The sequence below is a fragment of the Toxoplasma gondii genome, chromosome X (assembly GCF_000006565.2).
Source record: "Toxoplasma gondii ME49 chromosome X, whole genome shotgun sequence".
NCBI classification, from domain to species: Eukaryota; Apicomplexa; class Conoidasida; order Eucoccidiorida; family Sarcocystidae; genus Toxoplasma; species Toxoplasma gondii.
In genome coordinates this window covers 1,678,912-1,695,526 of record NC_031478.1, presented here as the reverse complement: position 1 = coordinate 1,695,526, position 16,615 = coordinate 1,678,912, and the positions used below count along the sequence as shown (strand labels likewise).

Here is a 16,615-nt window from a genome sequence, read left to right as displayed (position 1 = left end):
TCTTCTTGGATAGACAGCAAAGTGCAAAAAACGAGTGTCTCAGTCACACAATGGGGTATTTCTGAGACTACTTCTGACATCCAACTAACTCCTCTTATCTGCAGCAACTTACCGACACGAAAACGCCCCTTTTTACAAGAATATCCCCTCTGGGTTTGACAAAGGAAGAATCTTGTTGCTTCTAGGTGGCGCTGCCTGCGTCCAGAGTTCGCCTGTTTTTCTCGTCAAAGTTCCACCTTTCCTGCACATAAGCTCTAGAAACGCCCACGAGTACCTGCTCGCAACAAGGGTGGACGCAGCAACGCAGCTTTGGTGTTCTAAACGCGATTTTCCCAAATCGTTTTGAGCCATTGCGGTCTCCTGCATGAAACCACTGTCCAAGAAGTCTGTCATCCAGAAAAGCTTTAAAGGACAAGTGTAAAACACGCACGACGTCTGTTGAGGCATTGCCTCGTACGGTAGGTTGCCTCAACAAGCTCGAGGGCTGTCCAGTGTGCGCGCCTTCTCTCGCGGAACGCCCACTTCTTGTGCTGTTGCTGAGTTTCTGTTCTTTTCAACGGAAGAAGTTCTTGTCTCATCTTCTGCTCAAGAGCCGTTTCACTTTCATACTTCATTCACGCAACACCATTCTGCTTGCGTGTCCTTGAAACGCCGTCTTTCCGTCGAGTTGATTTTTCAGACAGTCGGCTATCGGCCTGCTTTTCTGGGTCTTGGGTTGCTCTGTGCATGCACGCATACCTGCGGCTGCTGAGAATTGTGGCATTTTGGTTCTCGTTCCGTCAGTCTTTTGTGCGTTTTAAAAAGACGTTCGCCGTCTCCTGCCGAAGGCCACAAAATGCTTGAAATTCGTGGACACTCGTGGGGCTTTTCGCAGCAAGCTGCTTTCGGTTGACGGCTTTTCTCGCGGTCCCCGAAGCTAACACGGGGACGGCATGCAGATTTCGCTCCTGCTTGTGTTTACCACAGCCTTTCTTGCCTTCCGTCTACTTCTTCTGAACATGGAGCGCCTGCAGTGAACGTGTACCCCTTCTAGCCTCCCCGGTCAAGGCCAGAAGAGGCGCAGGAGGCAAGGGGTCCTGAGTCCCAGCGCTCTGCCCTCGTTCTCCAACACTCCAGGGAATTCTTGCTGTTTTGCCCTGCGGCCTTTTCCTAATCTGTACAAGTTGTACACACTTGTGGATACGTGTCCACAAGAGCGCAGCACCTCTTCGATCGTGTGCTTTCAGGGCTACTTTCTCCAGACAGCTCTCTATGGGGCTGCTGCTCCTTTTCTTTCTTGATTTCTTCGAGTCTTCTGCGTTGCTTGTCTCTTCGGAGACGCTTCGCTGCATCTCCGTTTCCCGTTCTCGAGTGCATTTGGTTAAAAACGCGAGTAGTTTCCACCTATCCATCTTTTTTCCAGGGACAGATCGCTGAACCTTCACCGCGTTCTCACAGGCCAGCGTGCGGCGTTGAAGGCGAAGCCCCGGGGAAACAGCCTTCCCGGCGTTGTCACTTCGCCCACAGGAAAGACACTTTCTTCTCAGACACGACTCCCCATATCTGAAGTTCACATTCTCCCCAGTTGAGCGCCACCAGTTTTCCTGTTGTCCAGAGCGCCGATTTCAAGGCGAGGCGAACTCCTTTCACACAAAGCAGCTGGAACCCGCCAATCCCCTCCACATGCATGCAGCTGCCCCTCTCCGGTGTGCGTCTGTCCACTATGCGCTGACCAGTCATCAAGGAGAAAGCAGCTCTTCTGGGATTTCTCCGTGACGGAGGCGGGCAGTCTGAATCCCCTCCGTTCTGCCAAATTGACGCGGCAGACAAAGTGTCCACTCACATCCTTACACTTGTTTTCGCCCCCCCTGTCCTTTAGTGAATAAAACCTCTTGTTTCATTTTTTCTGAAGGAGACTGTAAACCTGCTTTTTTGCATTCAGCTACGATGGGGCGGACTCCGGACAGCGAGCCTCTAGCGGACGCTCTCGAATCGGCCTGTCTGTCCGCCGACCGCCGCAGTGCACCGGACGGTTTCGCTTCTTCATCCGGGCCTCGTTCTTCCTCGCCTGGAAGGCAATACTGTGCTCCTCAGTCCTTGTCATTTGCACCTCGCGTCTCGTCGTCGCAAGCTTCTGCCGTCCCTGCTTTCTGTCCGGTGAACCACAGCTTCCCCCCCTCACTGCTTACCGTGCCATCGTGGGCGCCGGAGCCCGGCCCCCGTGCCTGCTCGGCCTCGACACCTCGGATACACTTTCAAGATAAGGAAAGCGACGTTTCCCGTCCCCGCTTCTTCCTCTCTGCGGTGGCGCATGCGTCCTCTCCGCAACCGTGTGAAGAAGACGATGGCGTCCAGTTCTTTCTCGCCTGCGACGACTACTCCGCGCCCTCGCTGCCTCCTCTGCGACAAGGCCCTGCGGCTGCTGCGCCTGAGAGCCGCGCCGCGTGTCTGAGCTCGCAGCCTTCTTTCTCCGTTCCCTTCCAGTCGTCGTCTGCCTCCACAGAGTCTGGACCCTCCGCAGGGCCAGGCCCCACAGGAAATTCGGCGCATGCTCCTCCTGCAGTGCTTGGCACCTTTGCGCATCCGCCCGCTTCTGGGGGATCTGATCCCACTCAGGTGTCTGTCCGCTGCACGGGCGGCGGGCCCTCGCGATTCCCTGCAGGCGGCGAGACTCACCGAAACGACGGCCAGGTCTTTCCTCCAGGACAGTCACAGAGCGAGGCTGGAGCCGTTTCCTCGTTTCCCTTCGAAGCCTCAGGCGCGCACACGGTCTCCGCCGATCCGCCGGGCTTCGCCTCGCTGCCTAGCCAGCTGCGCCGGCCTCCTCAGACGCAAGGGCCTCCCTTCTCGTCTCCCGGCCCCACCTTCGTCCTCGCCGCCGGCCCAGAGGGAAAACAGTGGAAAGGACTGGAGGGCCTCCCGTTTCGTCCAGAGGACGGAAAACACATCGCGTTCTCTCTCCATGCGGAGACAAAGCAGGTGGGCTCTTGTCCCGCCTTGGGGCCGGGGCCGAGCGTCCGAAGCGACGCTCCACAGCTCGACCAGTCTGCGCCTCAAGTGGCTCCGCCACAGGCCTTAACGTCCGCTGCCGGGGGCCTCCTCTCTGCTTCTCGCCCCGAGCCATCTCAGCCCGCTTCCTTCGAGAAGGCCCTCGCCGACGACGCTGGACTAAGACCGCCCTTCTCTGCTGTGCCCTCAAACTCGATTCCTTCTCCCTCTACTTCACTTCCCTCGCCCGCGGCGTCGCTTTCGTCTGTTCAAGATCTTCCTCATCAGTCGTCGCCTGAGGGCGCATCTGTCCTCTCGCGCGCGTCGTCGGGCGTCTCAGGCCCCCTCGGACCTGCAGCCGGGGCGATTGCGTCGCGGACGACTTCGAGCGCCGCGGTGCTTCCGCCAGCTGCAGCAGGCGTTGCAGAGCCTGCCCCCGGGGTTTGTTCGGCGGGTGCGCCGAAGCCCGCGGCGGCCCCCCTGAAGGGCCTGGTCTCGGCGCCGCGGCCGTCGGCGCCTGCGGGGCGGCCGCATGTGCTCAAGAGTGTCGGAGGCATGCACGGCGGGAAGAGGGGGCCCTTCGGGACTCCAGGTCTGGGCGGGCTCCAGAGCGGCGCGGCGGTGGGGGCCGCGCGCGCGGGGCCGTCTGGAGCGCATGCAGAGCGGGCGGGGGTGAGTGGGGAGAATGCGATCTTTCGCAAGGCTCACCGGACTCCCGCGGAGGCAATCGTCGCCCACGCCGTCTCCGCGGCTGCGGCCGTGGAGCGCCAGGGCCTCGGGTGGCCGGCACTGGGCCTGTTCTCCCCAGGAGCGGCGCGCGGCGTCGAGAAGGCCGAGCGCGATGATGAGGACCGAAAGGCCTGTGTCGCGGCCTTCGAGACCGAACTCCCTCCGATGGAGTGGCTTCCGTCCATTTCGCACTTGCTGCATGTTTTTGATTACATTTCGCCGCCGATTCTACAAAAGTGTCTCGGCGAAGAGGAAGCCTCTCTCGCCGGGAAACCCCACGGTGAAGACAGTGTGACGGCCGCGAAACCTGCAACCTCTCGGCCTGACGAGGCCGCGCCCCTGCCGCCCGCGGGTGTGCTGTCTCAGTCCAAAAGCAAGGGGACGCCTGAGAAGCCCGAAGGGCCTGCAGTCCCCGCAGTTGTCTCCGCGTGTGGCTCGCTCCCGCCCGCCTTTCCGCCGCCTGTCTCCGAGCTGCTGGGCCCCCCGCCGCCGCCCACGGGCGGCTTAGGACGAGGGCCCTTCCCGCCGGCGAGTACCCTCGCTCCCTCAGCTCTTCTTGCCGGCGCAGTCGATCCCGGAAGTCTCTTCTCAAAGAGTCGCCCCCGCGGCCTGGCCTCGAAGCGCCCCCACATCCACACGCTTCTCCACCCACGCGGCTGGAGACATCGGGGCCTGGAGAGGGACGACGCAGTCCGAGGCCGCGGCCTGTTGCCTGCGAAAGCCTTCCCCGCAACGAGTGCATGCGCAAACGAGCCGGACCCGCCAGCTAGCCATGGACGGGGCAATCCGCAGACGGGTGTAAATCCGAGAGGCACGCACCCGGGTGAAGCGCCTTTCCAGCGGTCAATCGTTCCGCCGGACAGACGCCTGACAGTCGTGAGCCTCGACCTAAAGCGGGCGTGTGGCGCTGCGCTCTTCGATTTGCTCCGCCAGATACTGGAGAGGGACGCGGATATCGAGCCGGTGGAGAAAGGCGAGCAGGCAGAGAAAACTCAGCAGGGGGCTGGGGCTCCGACGACGCCTGACACGGAGGCCGCTCAGAAGAGCGAGCGCGGAGAAAAAGGCTCTCAGTCAAACTTTGCGGGGCCCGAGGGAGAGGCGGAAAACGGAGAAGGGAGGCCTGCAGGAGAAGCAGGCGACGCATCGACGCGGCTCGGCCCCGGGAGACCAGAGCGACCGGCGGCGGCGGGGCTGGCGGGGGACGCCAGGGCGAATGCATGCGCTGGGAAGGGGCGTGCTGGTCTTCCGTCCCCAGAGGAAATGCTGTGGAATCTGGCCGACTGGCACGAAGCCGTCGACGCGCTCTGCGTCGCCTGGCTAGCGGACGCAAGTCTCCCCCCTGTTCTCTCTCTTCCACAAATCCCCGCTTTTTCGCCTTCTCCATCTTTTCTGTCGTCATTGCCGAACTCTCTTTCTCCGTATTTGCTGCGGCAGCCTGTGTCCTGTCTCTCTAATCGGAGAAGGCGGGCCGACACCAGTCTCTCTGGGACGCGCGCAGGAGACTGCGCCCGTGCAGAGTCGGGCCCTGTGTCCGAGGCGGGGTCTCCGAGGCCGGAAGAGGAAGGTTCACAGACAGAGGGGACTGTGGTTGCTGTGACAGGGGCGCAGGCCCAGAGGGAAACCGGCGGGGAGAAGGAGGCCGAGATGAAGAAAGAAAACGAAGGTGAGAGAAAAGGAGGCAACGAAGACGAGAGAAAGGAAGATGGGGTTGATGAATTAGGAGACTTTCACTGGGTTTTAAGTCTCGCAGATCTCCTGGCTGCGGATGTCCGGCGCCAACTCGCGACCGCCGCGGAGCGCGAAATCGACTTCGCATGCCTCGTGCAAATGGCAGACACCCTGCAGAGGGAAGAAGTGGAGCAGAAACAACTAGTTGGGCTGCCGTTGGAGCCGGTGGCGCGCAACGCTGACGCCGGAGACGATCGGGCCCCGAGTCCCAAGTACCCCGGCAGTGAGGGCAGCGCGGGGCGAGGCGGCAGCACACCGAGCGCATGTGGAACCGGGCCGACTGAGACTCGTTTGTTTCACCCCAGCTCCCTTTCTGCAGGCGCTTCAGCGTCGCCCTCTCTGTGCTTGTCGTCTGTCTCTTCGCCCGCCTCTGGCGCCTCCGGCTCTTCCTACTCTCCCTCGAACGACGACCCTGCTGCCGCAGGAGCTGCTGCCGCCTTGGCGGCTCCTCAACTTTCGCCTTCTTCTCAGCTGGGCACCCATGCGAAAGGGCCTTTTCTGGGCGCGTCGTCTGGCCGCTCACTGGCGTCGTTCGCTGCGCCCTCTGCCAGTCTTGCGGCGCTTCTCTCTGCGTTTGCGTGCATCCTCGAAGTCGATGTGCAAGATGCAGAAAGCCAGACGCGCATTGACGACAGATTTCACTGGGATCTCCGCCACGGGGACTCAGCCGTTCTCGCATACTGCCAGCAGCTGGGCGTCGACTTCGCCCTTCCACCGCGCCTCGTTGCGCTCTACCGCGTCGCCTTCCACAGAGGCGTTGAGCGCCGCAAGCGAGACCTGGTCTCCGAATATAAGCCGGAGCTGAAACGCTTCCACTGTGCGCGAGGCCTCGCGCCGCCCTTGGGGACTGTAGCGAAAACTCGCGCGCCCATGCGAGAGCAACGCTTCGGTGGTGGCCAGCTCTTCTACAGACCTAATAGGTGAGAGAAAGATTTCTTGTTTTTCTGGCCTGGTTCTTGGATGGAGTGGCGGGTTGCAACGCAACTCGCATGCATGCACGTTTTGTTGTGTGATGGAAATACAACTCTGTGTGCCTCTCCGACGCGACCACAAACGCCGTCAGAGTTTAACCAAAGCGTCCGTTTCTTGTGAAGAGAGTTTTCAATGGGATCGTGGGTATTCTTCAAGGTAGACAGTGAAGGCAGCCAAGTTTCGAGAGGTTCCAGTCGGACTTAAATACGCTGGCAGCATGTGTTTTTATTTTGGTGTGCGCCTTCGGAGCATCTTTCAGTGAGAGGGTTCGAGAGGTGATTCGACGACTCTACAAATGCTGGTCCACCATTTAAGACCTGAAGTATTTAACTAGAAGAAATTCGGAACGGAAACTGCATGAGCGTTCCTCTACGACGAAATGCAGGTCTGTCCCGTGCGGTCCGAATCAAATCCACGCAAACGACCCCTGCATCTTTTTCGCCGTCTTTCGTTCTCGCCTTTTCTTCGGGTGTATATGCCGTCTCCCCATTCCACCTTGAGTCTGTCTCGCTCTCCCACTCCGTTGCTGTTCTTTGCCTTGTCGTCTCTAGGACTTTGTTCGACGAAGGCGGCAGAGCGGGTCTTTCCGGATCGCTTCTTCTTCCGTGGTCCTCTTACATCGTGTCCTTTCGCCGGACACAACCTAGCATTCGGCGTCCCCTTTTTCTTTACCCGCCAGCGAGCTCCGCTTGCACTTTGGTTTCTCTCCTGCCTCACACTGCGCTCGAGCGTCTGCCGTCTCCGTTTCTCGCTGGCGCTCCTCCCTCTCTTTCCTCGGACTCTCCTTTCCTCGGTCGCGGCCCTCGTGCTGAGGACGGGGCGGCTGGATCCGGCGACAGCAAACGAGTATCTCTCTCGCAAGAAGCGGACAAAGAACAGAGACGGTCTCTGCTCTTCGACAGAGACGGAGAGCGACTCAGCGACAGCTCTGCACACGCTCACGACGTCGCGGACTTCGGCCCTCTGGTTTTCAGAGGCCCCGCTGCCGCTTCGTGGCCTGGCAGAAGAGCCGGTCACAAACGAAGAAGAAGGTGAAGAAGCATCATTTTCACGTCTCAAAAGTGTCTTTTATCAACCCAGGAGATGACGTTAAACGCAATGGTGCACTTGCGTGCTGACGCGTCTTCCGGATCGAAACGCTCCTTCCCTGTCTCCTGGCAACAAGGGGTTCGAAGGCGCGGCCCTCTTTGTTCACCCGAGTTTTAGTACAGAGTGCATTATGTCTCTGTGTTTAATTTTGCGTTTCGTACGCCATTGCGGTTTTCCGTGGACACGCGGCTGCCTGTTGAGCGCATCTCTGTCGCTGAGGCCCGGCGGCTTTGCCAGGCGTGCTCGTCCGAAAACGAAAATGACAATTGTTTTCAGTGGGCTTCCGAAAGCTGCCTGCCACGCTCATCTCCTGTCACCCCGTTCTCGCACGCTAGTGTGTTGCCCGCCACTTGGTGGGGGAAGCTGCACAAACTCACGCTTGCGGCGTGCGTGCCAAGAACCTCACGAACTACGATCAACTACTCGTTGACATTTGCACGCAAACGGTTAGATTTAGAGAAGGGCGAACCACGCAGTGCACCCATGCTGCAATCATGCACAGCAGCTAGAATTATAGAGGTAGATCCATAGTGGTGCCTGTGTATGATGAGGGCCGAGTCCCTCCTGGGGAAGAGAAAGTAAACAGGAAAGCATCCTGCTGAGGGGAAGCACGCTGGTGTTGTTCGTATCGACTCGGCGAAATAGTGGCTGGTTCGCTTGATTCGGACGTCGCGGGCTCACGTGTGAGTACAACGATAAAGAAAAGGCACCGCGATCCATGAAAACAAAAGCACGGACGGCTGAATGAAGGAATTCTGTTTGGCGTACATACGAGGCACACGCGGCTACAGAAAAAACGAGGCGTGGAGAGAAGCGTACAGGAACGCTTCAAAACGAGAGAAAGCGAAATGGGGAGAAAGGGCAAACTGGAAAATTGAAACGGCAAAGGGAAGCCTTGAGTTGATGAGCCTTGTTCCTGTAAACCGCTCTGCACGGCCACATCGACGGCCGAGAAGGCACGTCAGAACAACCGAAGTTTGATAATTATCCCGAGAAACATGAGTGGACGGCATAAATCCTTTAGTGAAAGCCTTCATGGCTATTCCCCTCATTTGCGGAGACAAGCAGCAGCCGCCACAGAAAACACTTCCCTTGCACAAAGACACAGTTATGTCTGTAGTCCTAGGGTGGCTGCGGCGACGCTTGGGGTTTTCCATGGACAGAACACTGATGTACGAGTTTCTTCGCTACAAGTTTCATTATCGGCTTTTTACACATATAGAGAGCGCTGCCTGCACAGGCACATCTCACCGGGTTCAGATGCAGTATGGGACAGGCGGCACTGAAGAACGCAACCACTGCAAATACGGAAAGAGGCCAATGAGCCTCTGTGTGCGCCCGTGTGTGTCGAATGAGTCGGCTTGCATTTAACGCGTGCTTTCTACGGCAAAAAAAACTGTACGTCTCTCAGAGAAGATGTAGGCGAACGCTTCGGCCTTGCACACAACGACCCTTGCCACACGCGAACAGTATAGCCGTTGCTTTTGAATAAAGACAAACATACACATATGATAAACGCACCGTTTTGCCACGGTGTCTCAAGATCAACGCACGGAAAGGAGTGTTACGTAGAGACCGCGACACTGTGAATTTCCTCTTTTTCAAGCGCTGTGCGCGGGGGATATGCCCTCGACAGTTTTCCGATTTAGAAGGGAGCTGGTTAAACTTTTTCTGACGGAGACAGCCCCCCTCGGACGTACACGTCCCAAAAGCAAACAAACAAAAAAGTGGAAGAAACAGCGCCGCCGGGGTCGCCTCTCTCTGTATCGTTTCGACGCCCTGGCTTTCTCTGACCCCTAAACCCTCTCGCAAAAAAAGCGTGCTGGGTTTCCAGTCTTGCACGACGTGGAGAGTTTAGATTTACTTGCTACACTGGCTGTACAACTTGATAAGTTTCGGTTTAACGGTTTAAACACCCTCGACCCACGATGCTTCAGCCACATGTGTTTTTTTCCCGTTTTGTCTCTGTTAGCGCCGCAACAGTGACGCAAACTGCTGACAAGTGTTCCGAGCTACATTTGCCTGCAATCAATGGAAATGACGGCATGTCACCAGCGGCGCAATCGTCTTACAATTTGTCATACGAGAAAAGCCATGGTTCTTCGGGTCGCCTACAGCGCGATTTCCCTTGGTTACTGCTCTGCCATCGCAAAACCAGCTGGCGTTTCACTCCACAATGCGAAGGTACTGAAACTCTCGCTTAGGACGGTAGGCATCCTGGAAAAGCAAATTGTCAAAGTCACAATGAAGCGAAATCACAAATCATCCAGAAGTCGAACCTCGTTATACCAACTGCGAGTTCGCACGCTTTCTCCTAATCAAAGCGGGAACCCCTGATTGAAGAAACGCGATTTCCAGCGAGTCCCCAATGCGTCGCAGCGGCACGTTCTACGCAGCAAATGCGGGACCGAGGACGACGGATTCACACATGTGGGCGTATACATCAGTACAAAGAAATGTGTTTATAGGATCCAGATTATGGAAAGTCTCCGTACTTTCACTTTGTTGAAGACTCGCCTGAGTGCCTCGCAGTACTGCTGCCTCAGCTGGAAAGCAAATGAACGCAAAGGATTGCACGTACAGGCGCATCAACTCACGCACGTAGATACGTAGTCGTTTAGGCGGTGCAGCGTTTTTTCACTTGTGTCGATTCGATTTTCACGTAATTGTGACGCGTTCGAACTCCCACACCCGAGACGAAAGTGACTCATCTATCTTATTTTCCTTCGATATGGTCAGCGATGTGAACATCGAGACGAGCGACAGCGTGGAATTGCATGTCTGCACTTAAACATTGAAAGAGACTGGAATCGGAGGCAAATCGCAAAAGCACGCAACACGGCGAGACACAGAAGGCACGAGCCACTGGACAGGCGACAGCAAAGACGCTGGCCAACACAATATGACACACAGAAGAGAAAGAAGCGAAACCCCGAGGAGAAGGCGAGACTGAAGCCATGGAAATGGCGTACGTGACTTGCACGACTCTGGATGCTATACGCGTGAGCGCAAGAGAGTCTCTCCCGCGAGTTTACCTCAGTAGTTTACCTTTAAGGTACCGCTGTACGAAACGTATCATGCTTCCCGCCAAGACATTTGCCATTCTGTTCTAGTTTGCCACGGCAAGCACAAGCTACGAAGGGCTGAAGAAGCACGACCAGCAAGTTGTGCAGGGAAACGGACCTGAACAATGTCTTCCTCAGTGGGGTTTTCCGTTTGTTTGCACTCAATCGGATCGCCTATCATGGTGAATGTCGGCACTCGCAAAGGAAGAAACATTTGGAACGCGCCGCGACCTGCCCACACAGAAAGCAGAAAACTCGTCGTTTAATTCTTTGTAGCTCACAAAAACCGAGTGCCTACGCATTCCAGTGCGTTTCATCCAGGGTGCACAGCCAGATGTTGACTCGCACGAAGTGGACACGCCTCCAGTTATAAAGAAGAAGCACACATATATCAGGATACCTTTCTAGATCTACATCGGCATATCTATGCGAATATGGATGTGTCGATACACGCACATACTGAGGAACACTCGCATACACATACATACATTTGGAGGGCAGAGATATCAGAGTCGTATCTCAACTGGAAAGTCTAGGATGTAGCTCTTGATACCCGTAAAGAACACAACCGCCGTGCAGCCAATTGTGACTAGATCTTGCAGGAGCGCAAACCGGCCCCCTACGCGTTGGCGCCGAATCGATAACTCATCGATTCACCGGTGGCTGCATCGATTCACAATCGCCGACGAAAGCACCTACGTGCTTGCATGCAAAGACGAAGCTTTACTTGGCCGACGCGCTCCTACTTTCTACACAATAATTTAGGCCCTCAAGGGATACGCCTCAAGGAACCTGAAGCTCGCCCTGAGATCGCCGCTGCCACTAAACAACTTCAACTCCGTTACACAGCTTTCGACTTGTAGGACTTGAAAGGCACAAGAACACCAACAAAATATGAGTGGAACATGCAACAAGAAAACGGCAATCACGGTTTGTGCGCGCCTCCCGCGTAGAAAAGAAGACGGCGAAAGGGGTGCGCAGAGAGTGCGTCTTACCGAAGAAGAGCGGGCAGGAAAAGCCGAAGATGCGCATGGTTTGCTCACTGAGCAGCGTAGCCAGGGGTGACTTGAGCACGGTGTACAAATCGTTCTCGCCAAGGGCGTACACCTGCAGAGGGGGAACACGATTGAATTGATCGCTGCTTGCATGGCGCCAACCTACTGACGAGGACTCCTTCCAAACAAACATAAATACCGGTGAGAGAGCGACACGTCACCACGCCCCCCTCTTTGACGAAAAAAAAGGCACCTCTTTGTGGCACTGACGCAAGGTTTCAGCGAGAACTGCTTCACAGTCTCGGGTGTTCAACTCGGTTGCCAGCACCCGCTGAGCCTGCAGATCCTCCTTTTGCAACGTCTCCCAACTCCCGGCGGTGAGGGACGACTGAGGATATTCCCCCGGCAGCCCCGGCACGCCGTCACCTGTGTCACGCTTGACCGGACGAGACATCGTGGGGTCAAGCAACACGACAAAACGTTGACACAATTCTGAAACGATCTGTACGCGTGGAGGGGTACGAACGACGGTACACGGATTCTTACGCTCAGGTTTTCTGACCACGCCGATAGAGGAGAGTCGAACCGGTTCGCAAGAAAAGTCCCTTTTCGCCCTTGTCTGTGTCGCTTCTTCAGCTTCTCTGAAGAGCGGTGAGTTTCCAGTCTTGCTACCCGTCGACCTTACCGGAACCACGGAGGCACCTGTCCTGAGGGCTAACTCAAAAAAGCCTTTCCGTTTTTTTAGAACGAGGTCATTTTTTCCCTCTTCTGCCATAAGCGCCTCGCGGCCGCCGCCGACCAGAAGAACGACTGCCTTCCCTTTGTCCTTGCTGCAACACACACACGGTACAGACGACGACTGTCCTACAATTTGCGTCACCACAAATGAAGGCATGCAGACCTAACACAGCCAACGCACTGCAATCCTAAACTTACGCTACCAACACATGCACAGATAACGATGTACATATGCATGTGTGCATTCTCTTTGCACAATTATGTGCAAAGACGTAGACAGACCTGTGAGTGCTTGTATTCGGAGTGCAGAGATATATGCATATGTATTTAGATAGATTTGAATGTTGCACTCGATGTGCACAAGCACATGCGTGCATGTATATCTAGATAGATATACATGCGAACGTTTGTATTTGATGCACACAAAGAGATGTGGCGACATCTCTGTATAGGCAGATAGACGTGTGCATGTCTATATTAGCGTCTAGAGCATCCGTCAGATGCGCCCGTTCGACTGGGGCAGTTCTATGTGTTTTGAGAGAGCAGAATACCTTTCGAGGACTCTACGGATGGTTCCCTTGCTGCATGAAATAAATCCGAGAAACTGGAGAATGTGTCGGAAGAAGGGCGTGCGCATGTTGACCTCGAGAGTCGTCACTCGGAAGTCCAGACCTGCCGAGCAAACAAGAGAAAAACAAAGTCATTGCTGCCCAGAAAACCAAGTGTTTGCACGCAAGTGACCGCCTGATTATCTCTGCCTTGGGTGAGGAGCGTACCAGGAAGAAGGGCAGCGAGGTTATTCTCTGGCCTTGGGGGCATACCCGCGAACTGCCCGCAGCAGGAGAATCCCAAGACCCCGTGCTGAAAATAAAACACAGAAAAGAATGCAGTTTTCTACTTTCGTCAGTCTTGGACAACTTAGTCCATTGAGAGGCGTGGACGAATCGCGTTGTTTGTTGCGATCCACATTCAGATTCAGCGAGGTGGAAAAAAGCCGAACTTGCACAAGGCACGACACCTGTCGGACGAGAGGCAACAGAAGAAGTGGAGGAAGAGCGGAACGAACGGGGACGAAGCAAGATGCAGCGACGCCGGGGGATGCAGAGAGCAGTGACACGTCATATCTGATTTTCTTCTCGTAGATCTTTTACTCATCCACGAGCCTCGCCATTTCAGAGTGATGAACAGACCAGGAAAGGCGAGGCCACGTAGACTCCGACTGCTCCAGGATCTCCTGGGAACCCAAACGAATATTGAAGAACACGGCTTACCGGATGGAAACCGAAAAGGTAGTTTTTATCTGTGGGGAACTGTGTCGCAGAGTTCTCCTTCAGCAGCGTAAAGGGAAAGTACTCGGCCACCCAATTCCAAAAGCGCGACGTGCGCATCTAAAAGACACGTTTCGGAGACACATGCCGAAGCGGCGTGACATTACACACGTCCACGCAAACCCCGCGAACCATTTCAGGGAGCCACATGAAACAAACCAGACCTACCTACTTGAGTCTATGCATATATATGTGAATACACCGGTACCCGAGTATGTTTGTAGAGGAGTAAGTGAGCTATATACACCTGCTTGTGCGCGGCAAGAAGATTGGGGGTGTCCACGCCCGGAAACAACCTGCCCAACTTCATTCGATTCATTTACGCTTGAAAACCATTCACCAGAAAACCCCTGCATGCGTGGTCTCAGGAGGCTACAAACACGACTGAATTCGGATGAAAACGCGAGCCTTTCTAAAGATGTCCCTCCAGCGTTCTTGCTACCCGCTTCTCTATTGTATGGAAAAGCTCGACCTCTTGTGAAAACGTCGTTGTATGAATACAGAAAGACGATATCACCTTTGTGTAGACTTCCAGTACGACTCTATATCTGTCTTCCTGTAGCGGCCAGTCGGCCCCGGTAAGGTTGAGTTTCATTCCTTTCCGAGAGCAAGCCCTTAGCTGTCTATCCCCGTGGCTGTATCTGCACAATCGCTCTGATCTGTGTTGCGCATCCGATCTGCCACAGAAAACCATCTTTTCGAAAGGCGTTGCGTTTCTGTACGAGCACGAGGTCGATGCACTAACCATAAGAACATCCACTCTCAACCCTCTATCTGTAAAGGGTACTAACACGCGTAGAGTATTTGCCAGCGGTGACAAGTCAAATGGCTTTGAGAGCTCTAAGGTCTCTACGTCTACGTTAAGGACACTTTGAGAGCTGCGCGCAAAGGATGGGACCTTTCTCAATAGCAGTAGAGTAAATTGATGCATCATTTCATTCAACTCCATTCCCAGGAAGAATCATTTTTGTACCGTTCCAGCGGTTGGCGTCTCTCCGCCCGCCGCGCGGAGCTACCCGCACGCCGCACTGCCTCACCCATTTGGAGGGGTACCCCAGGGGTTTTCCGAGCTTCTCCGCGAAGGCAATGCACCAGACTGCGTAGGGAATGTACCACCAGGCTACGGTTCGCAGGTGGAGGAGACAGAAGAGATTCATGAAGACGCAAGTGAGGAGGAGCGAGGACAGAATGCGCGTGGCCACGTAGGAGCGAACTCGAACCAGCAGCGGGAGTTGCTCCTGAGCAGGCAGAACGCCCGTTCGCCGGTAAGGCTTCGCGCGGTCTGTTCGCCAGACGGTGGGGAAAAAAAGTGAGTGGATGAAGTAGAGTCCCAGGACAGGCGGCGCCACAACGACCAGCAGGAATTGTCCGACCTCCGCCCACATGTTGGAGGAAACGTGGCAGAGGAACAGGGGCGAGAGCCGAAACGAGAGGGCGGCGTGCCGCTTCTGCTGAGGGTAACCTCCCGTGGGGATAACGGGCTTGACGACACAGGTAAGCAGGAAGTCAAGAGAAAGAGGTTCGTAATCTTCGGCAAAAGGGGAGGGGCGTGGTAGGAGGTTGCAAATAAAGCGGCGAGCGGAAAATGTTGCAGGAAAACTCGTTTTCCGATCTTCTCAGGTCGTTCATTTACCTCACATGCCTGAGAGAGGCGAGCACAGTGCCTCCCCGCAAGTAGCAGCAAAATGGGATTTGAACTGTTGCATGCTACAACAGCCTAGCCGGTTAGAAAAAGATGAATCCAGTTAGGGGTGACAGACATGTAGCTGAAAATGAGTCTCTTCGCAGGCGACTAAGACTTTTCAGGCAATGCAGAGAGACGCCTGCCTGCACAGAACAAAGACAGACGCAACACCTACGGTCGTGAATTTCCTTAACTGACAGTCCGAGGTCTTTGTTGCCGGATCCAAATTCTACTGTTTTATCAGAGCGCAGATGGTATATATTGTAGAAAACAAAGCAACCGAACGCTTGGATTACCCGACAGCTGATTCAACAACTTATCCCCTGAAATGCAGGCAGAGCTGGGAGATTCCCGCCGGCGACATGGCCTGTGCTTTTGAATAGTTCGTCGCTTGTGCATCAGAGTTACTATTTGAATTCGATCCACTTCGGGAGTTTACGTGTTATCGAAAACGGCTTAGAGATAAGCTGCGATGATGAGAAAAAAAAACGAGAGCGGCAACGACAGTAGGCGGAGACGCGGATACAGGTCTGTTCCAGAGCGTCTCCGCACACTTGAAGGAAAGCTGCACCTGTCAAGAATGTGGAGGAGAAAATCTCCAAAGATTGCTGAAAATGAAAATATCACGACAGGCAAAACCGAACACCGAGGGACGGGCGAACTTCACATTTGTTCACTTGGATCCTCTCGTCGGCTTCGGCTCAAAGCGGTCGTCCTCTCTAAGGAAGGAGGCTTTTGTATGATTGCTTTAGAAAGACCACAGGATGAGAAGACACCAAGCAAAACAGCTACTGGACATGGTACTGCCTTGTGGATATCCTCCATGTGTTCCGCAGTTCTCGTTTATGGTCACCTGCTGAAGAGACCGTACCGGCGTCGTTCCCAGGACATGAGCGCTCTAGCAAGCTGAAGACAGCACTAAGAGAGAGGCGAACTCCGTCCATGCCTGCTCTTAAATACCCATGATTACGTTGGCGAACCAGAAGGCCTTCAGGTTTTCGGCTTTCAGAATTCAAAAACGCAGAAACCGCGAAGGTCGACACCCTTTCTTTTTCCCTGGTGTGCCGCAGCTGGGAACGGAAAATTAAGGGCGAAAAGTCGACACATGGCACACCTTGTAACGCTTGTAGAGTCTCCAACCACGGCCGCTCGCGCAGTTGCAATCAAAACAATCGTACCTACAGAGGAAAAGACTATTACAACGCCGGTACTTTTCCAGGAACCCGGAACGCAGCTTCTTCTCCTGTGCTGAGGGTTGTCAACTTTCAGCAAATCAAGGCGAGAACCTAAAGGAGAGACAGCTGCCTCAGTAGACTGGAG

The 16,615-nt window shown here is 55.2% G+C and overlaps 2 protein-coding genes across 2 annotated transcripts; one reads left to right on the top strand and one right to left on the bottom strand.

Moving 5' to 3' along the window:
- Positions 1 to 568: 568 nt before the first annotated feature.
- TGME49_226350 (hypothetical protein) lies at positions 569 to 7,806 on the top strand. The gene is made up of 2 exons (XM_018780132.1): positions 569 to 6,344; positions 6,948 to 7,806. The coding sequence occupies exons 1-2, from the start codon at positions 1,927 to 1,929 to the stop codon at positions 7,429 to 7,431; spliced, it is 4,902 nt and encodes a 1,633-aa protein (XP_018636027.1). The 5' UTR covers positions 569 to 1,926; the 3' UTR covers positions 7,432 to 7,806.
- A 281-nt stretch (positions 7,807 to 8,087) lies between these two features.
- Positions 8,088 to 16,488, bottom strand: TGME49_226370 (dgat2l1-prov protein). The gene is made up of 9 exons (XM_018780133.1): positions 14,649 to 16,488; positions 13,555 to 13,671; positions 13,060 to 13,144; positions 12,835 to 12,955; positions 12,231 to 12,375; positions 11,546 to 11,657; positions 10,669 to 10,781; positions 9,981 to 10,031; positions 8,088 to 9,702 (listed from the first exon to the last, which is right to left on the bottom strand). The coding sequence occupies exons 1-9, from the start codon at positions 14,994 to 14,996 to the stop codon at positions 9,652 to 9,654; spliced, it is 1,143 nt and encodes a 380-aa protein (XP_018636028.1). The 5' UTR covers positions 14,997 to 16,488; the 3' UTR covers positions 8,088 to 9,651.
- Positions 16,489 to 16,615: the final 127 nt, after the last annotated feature.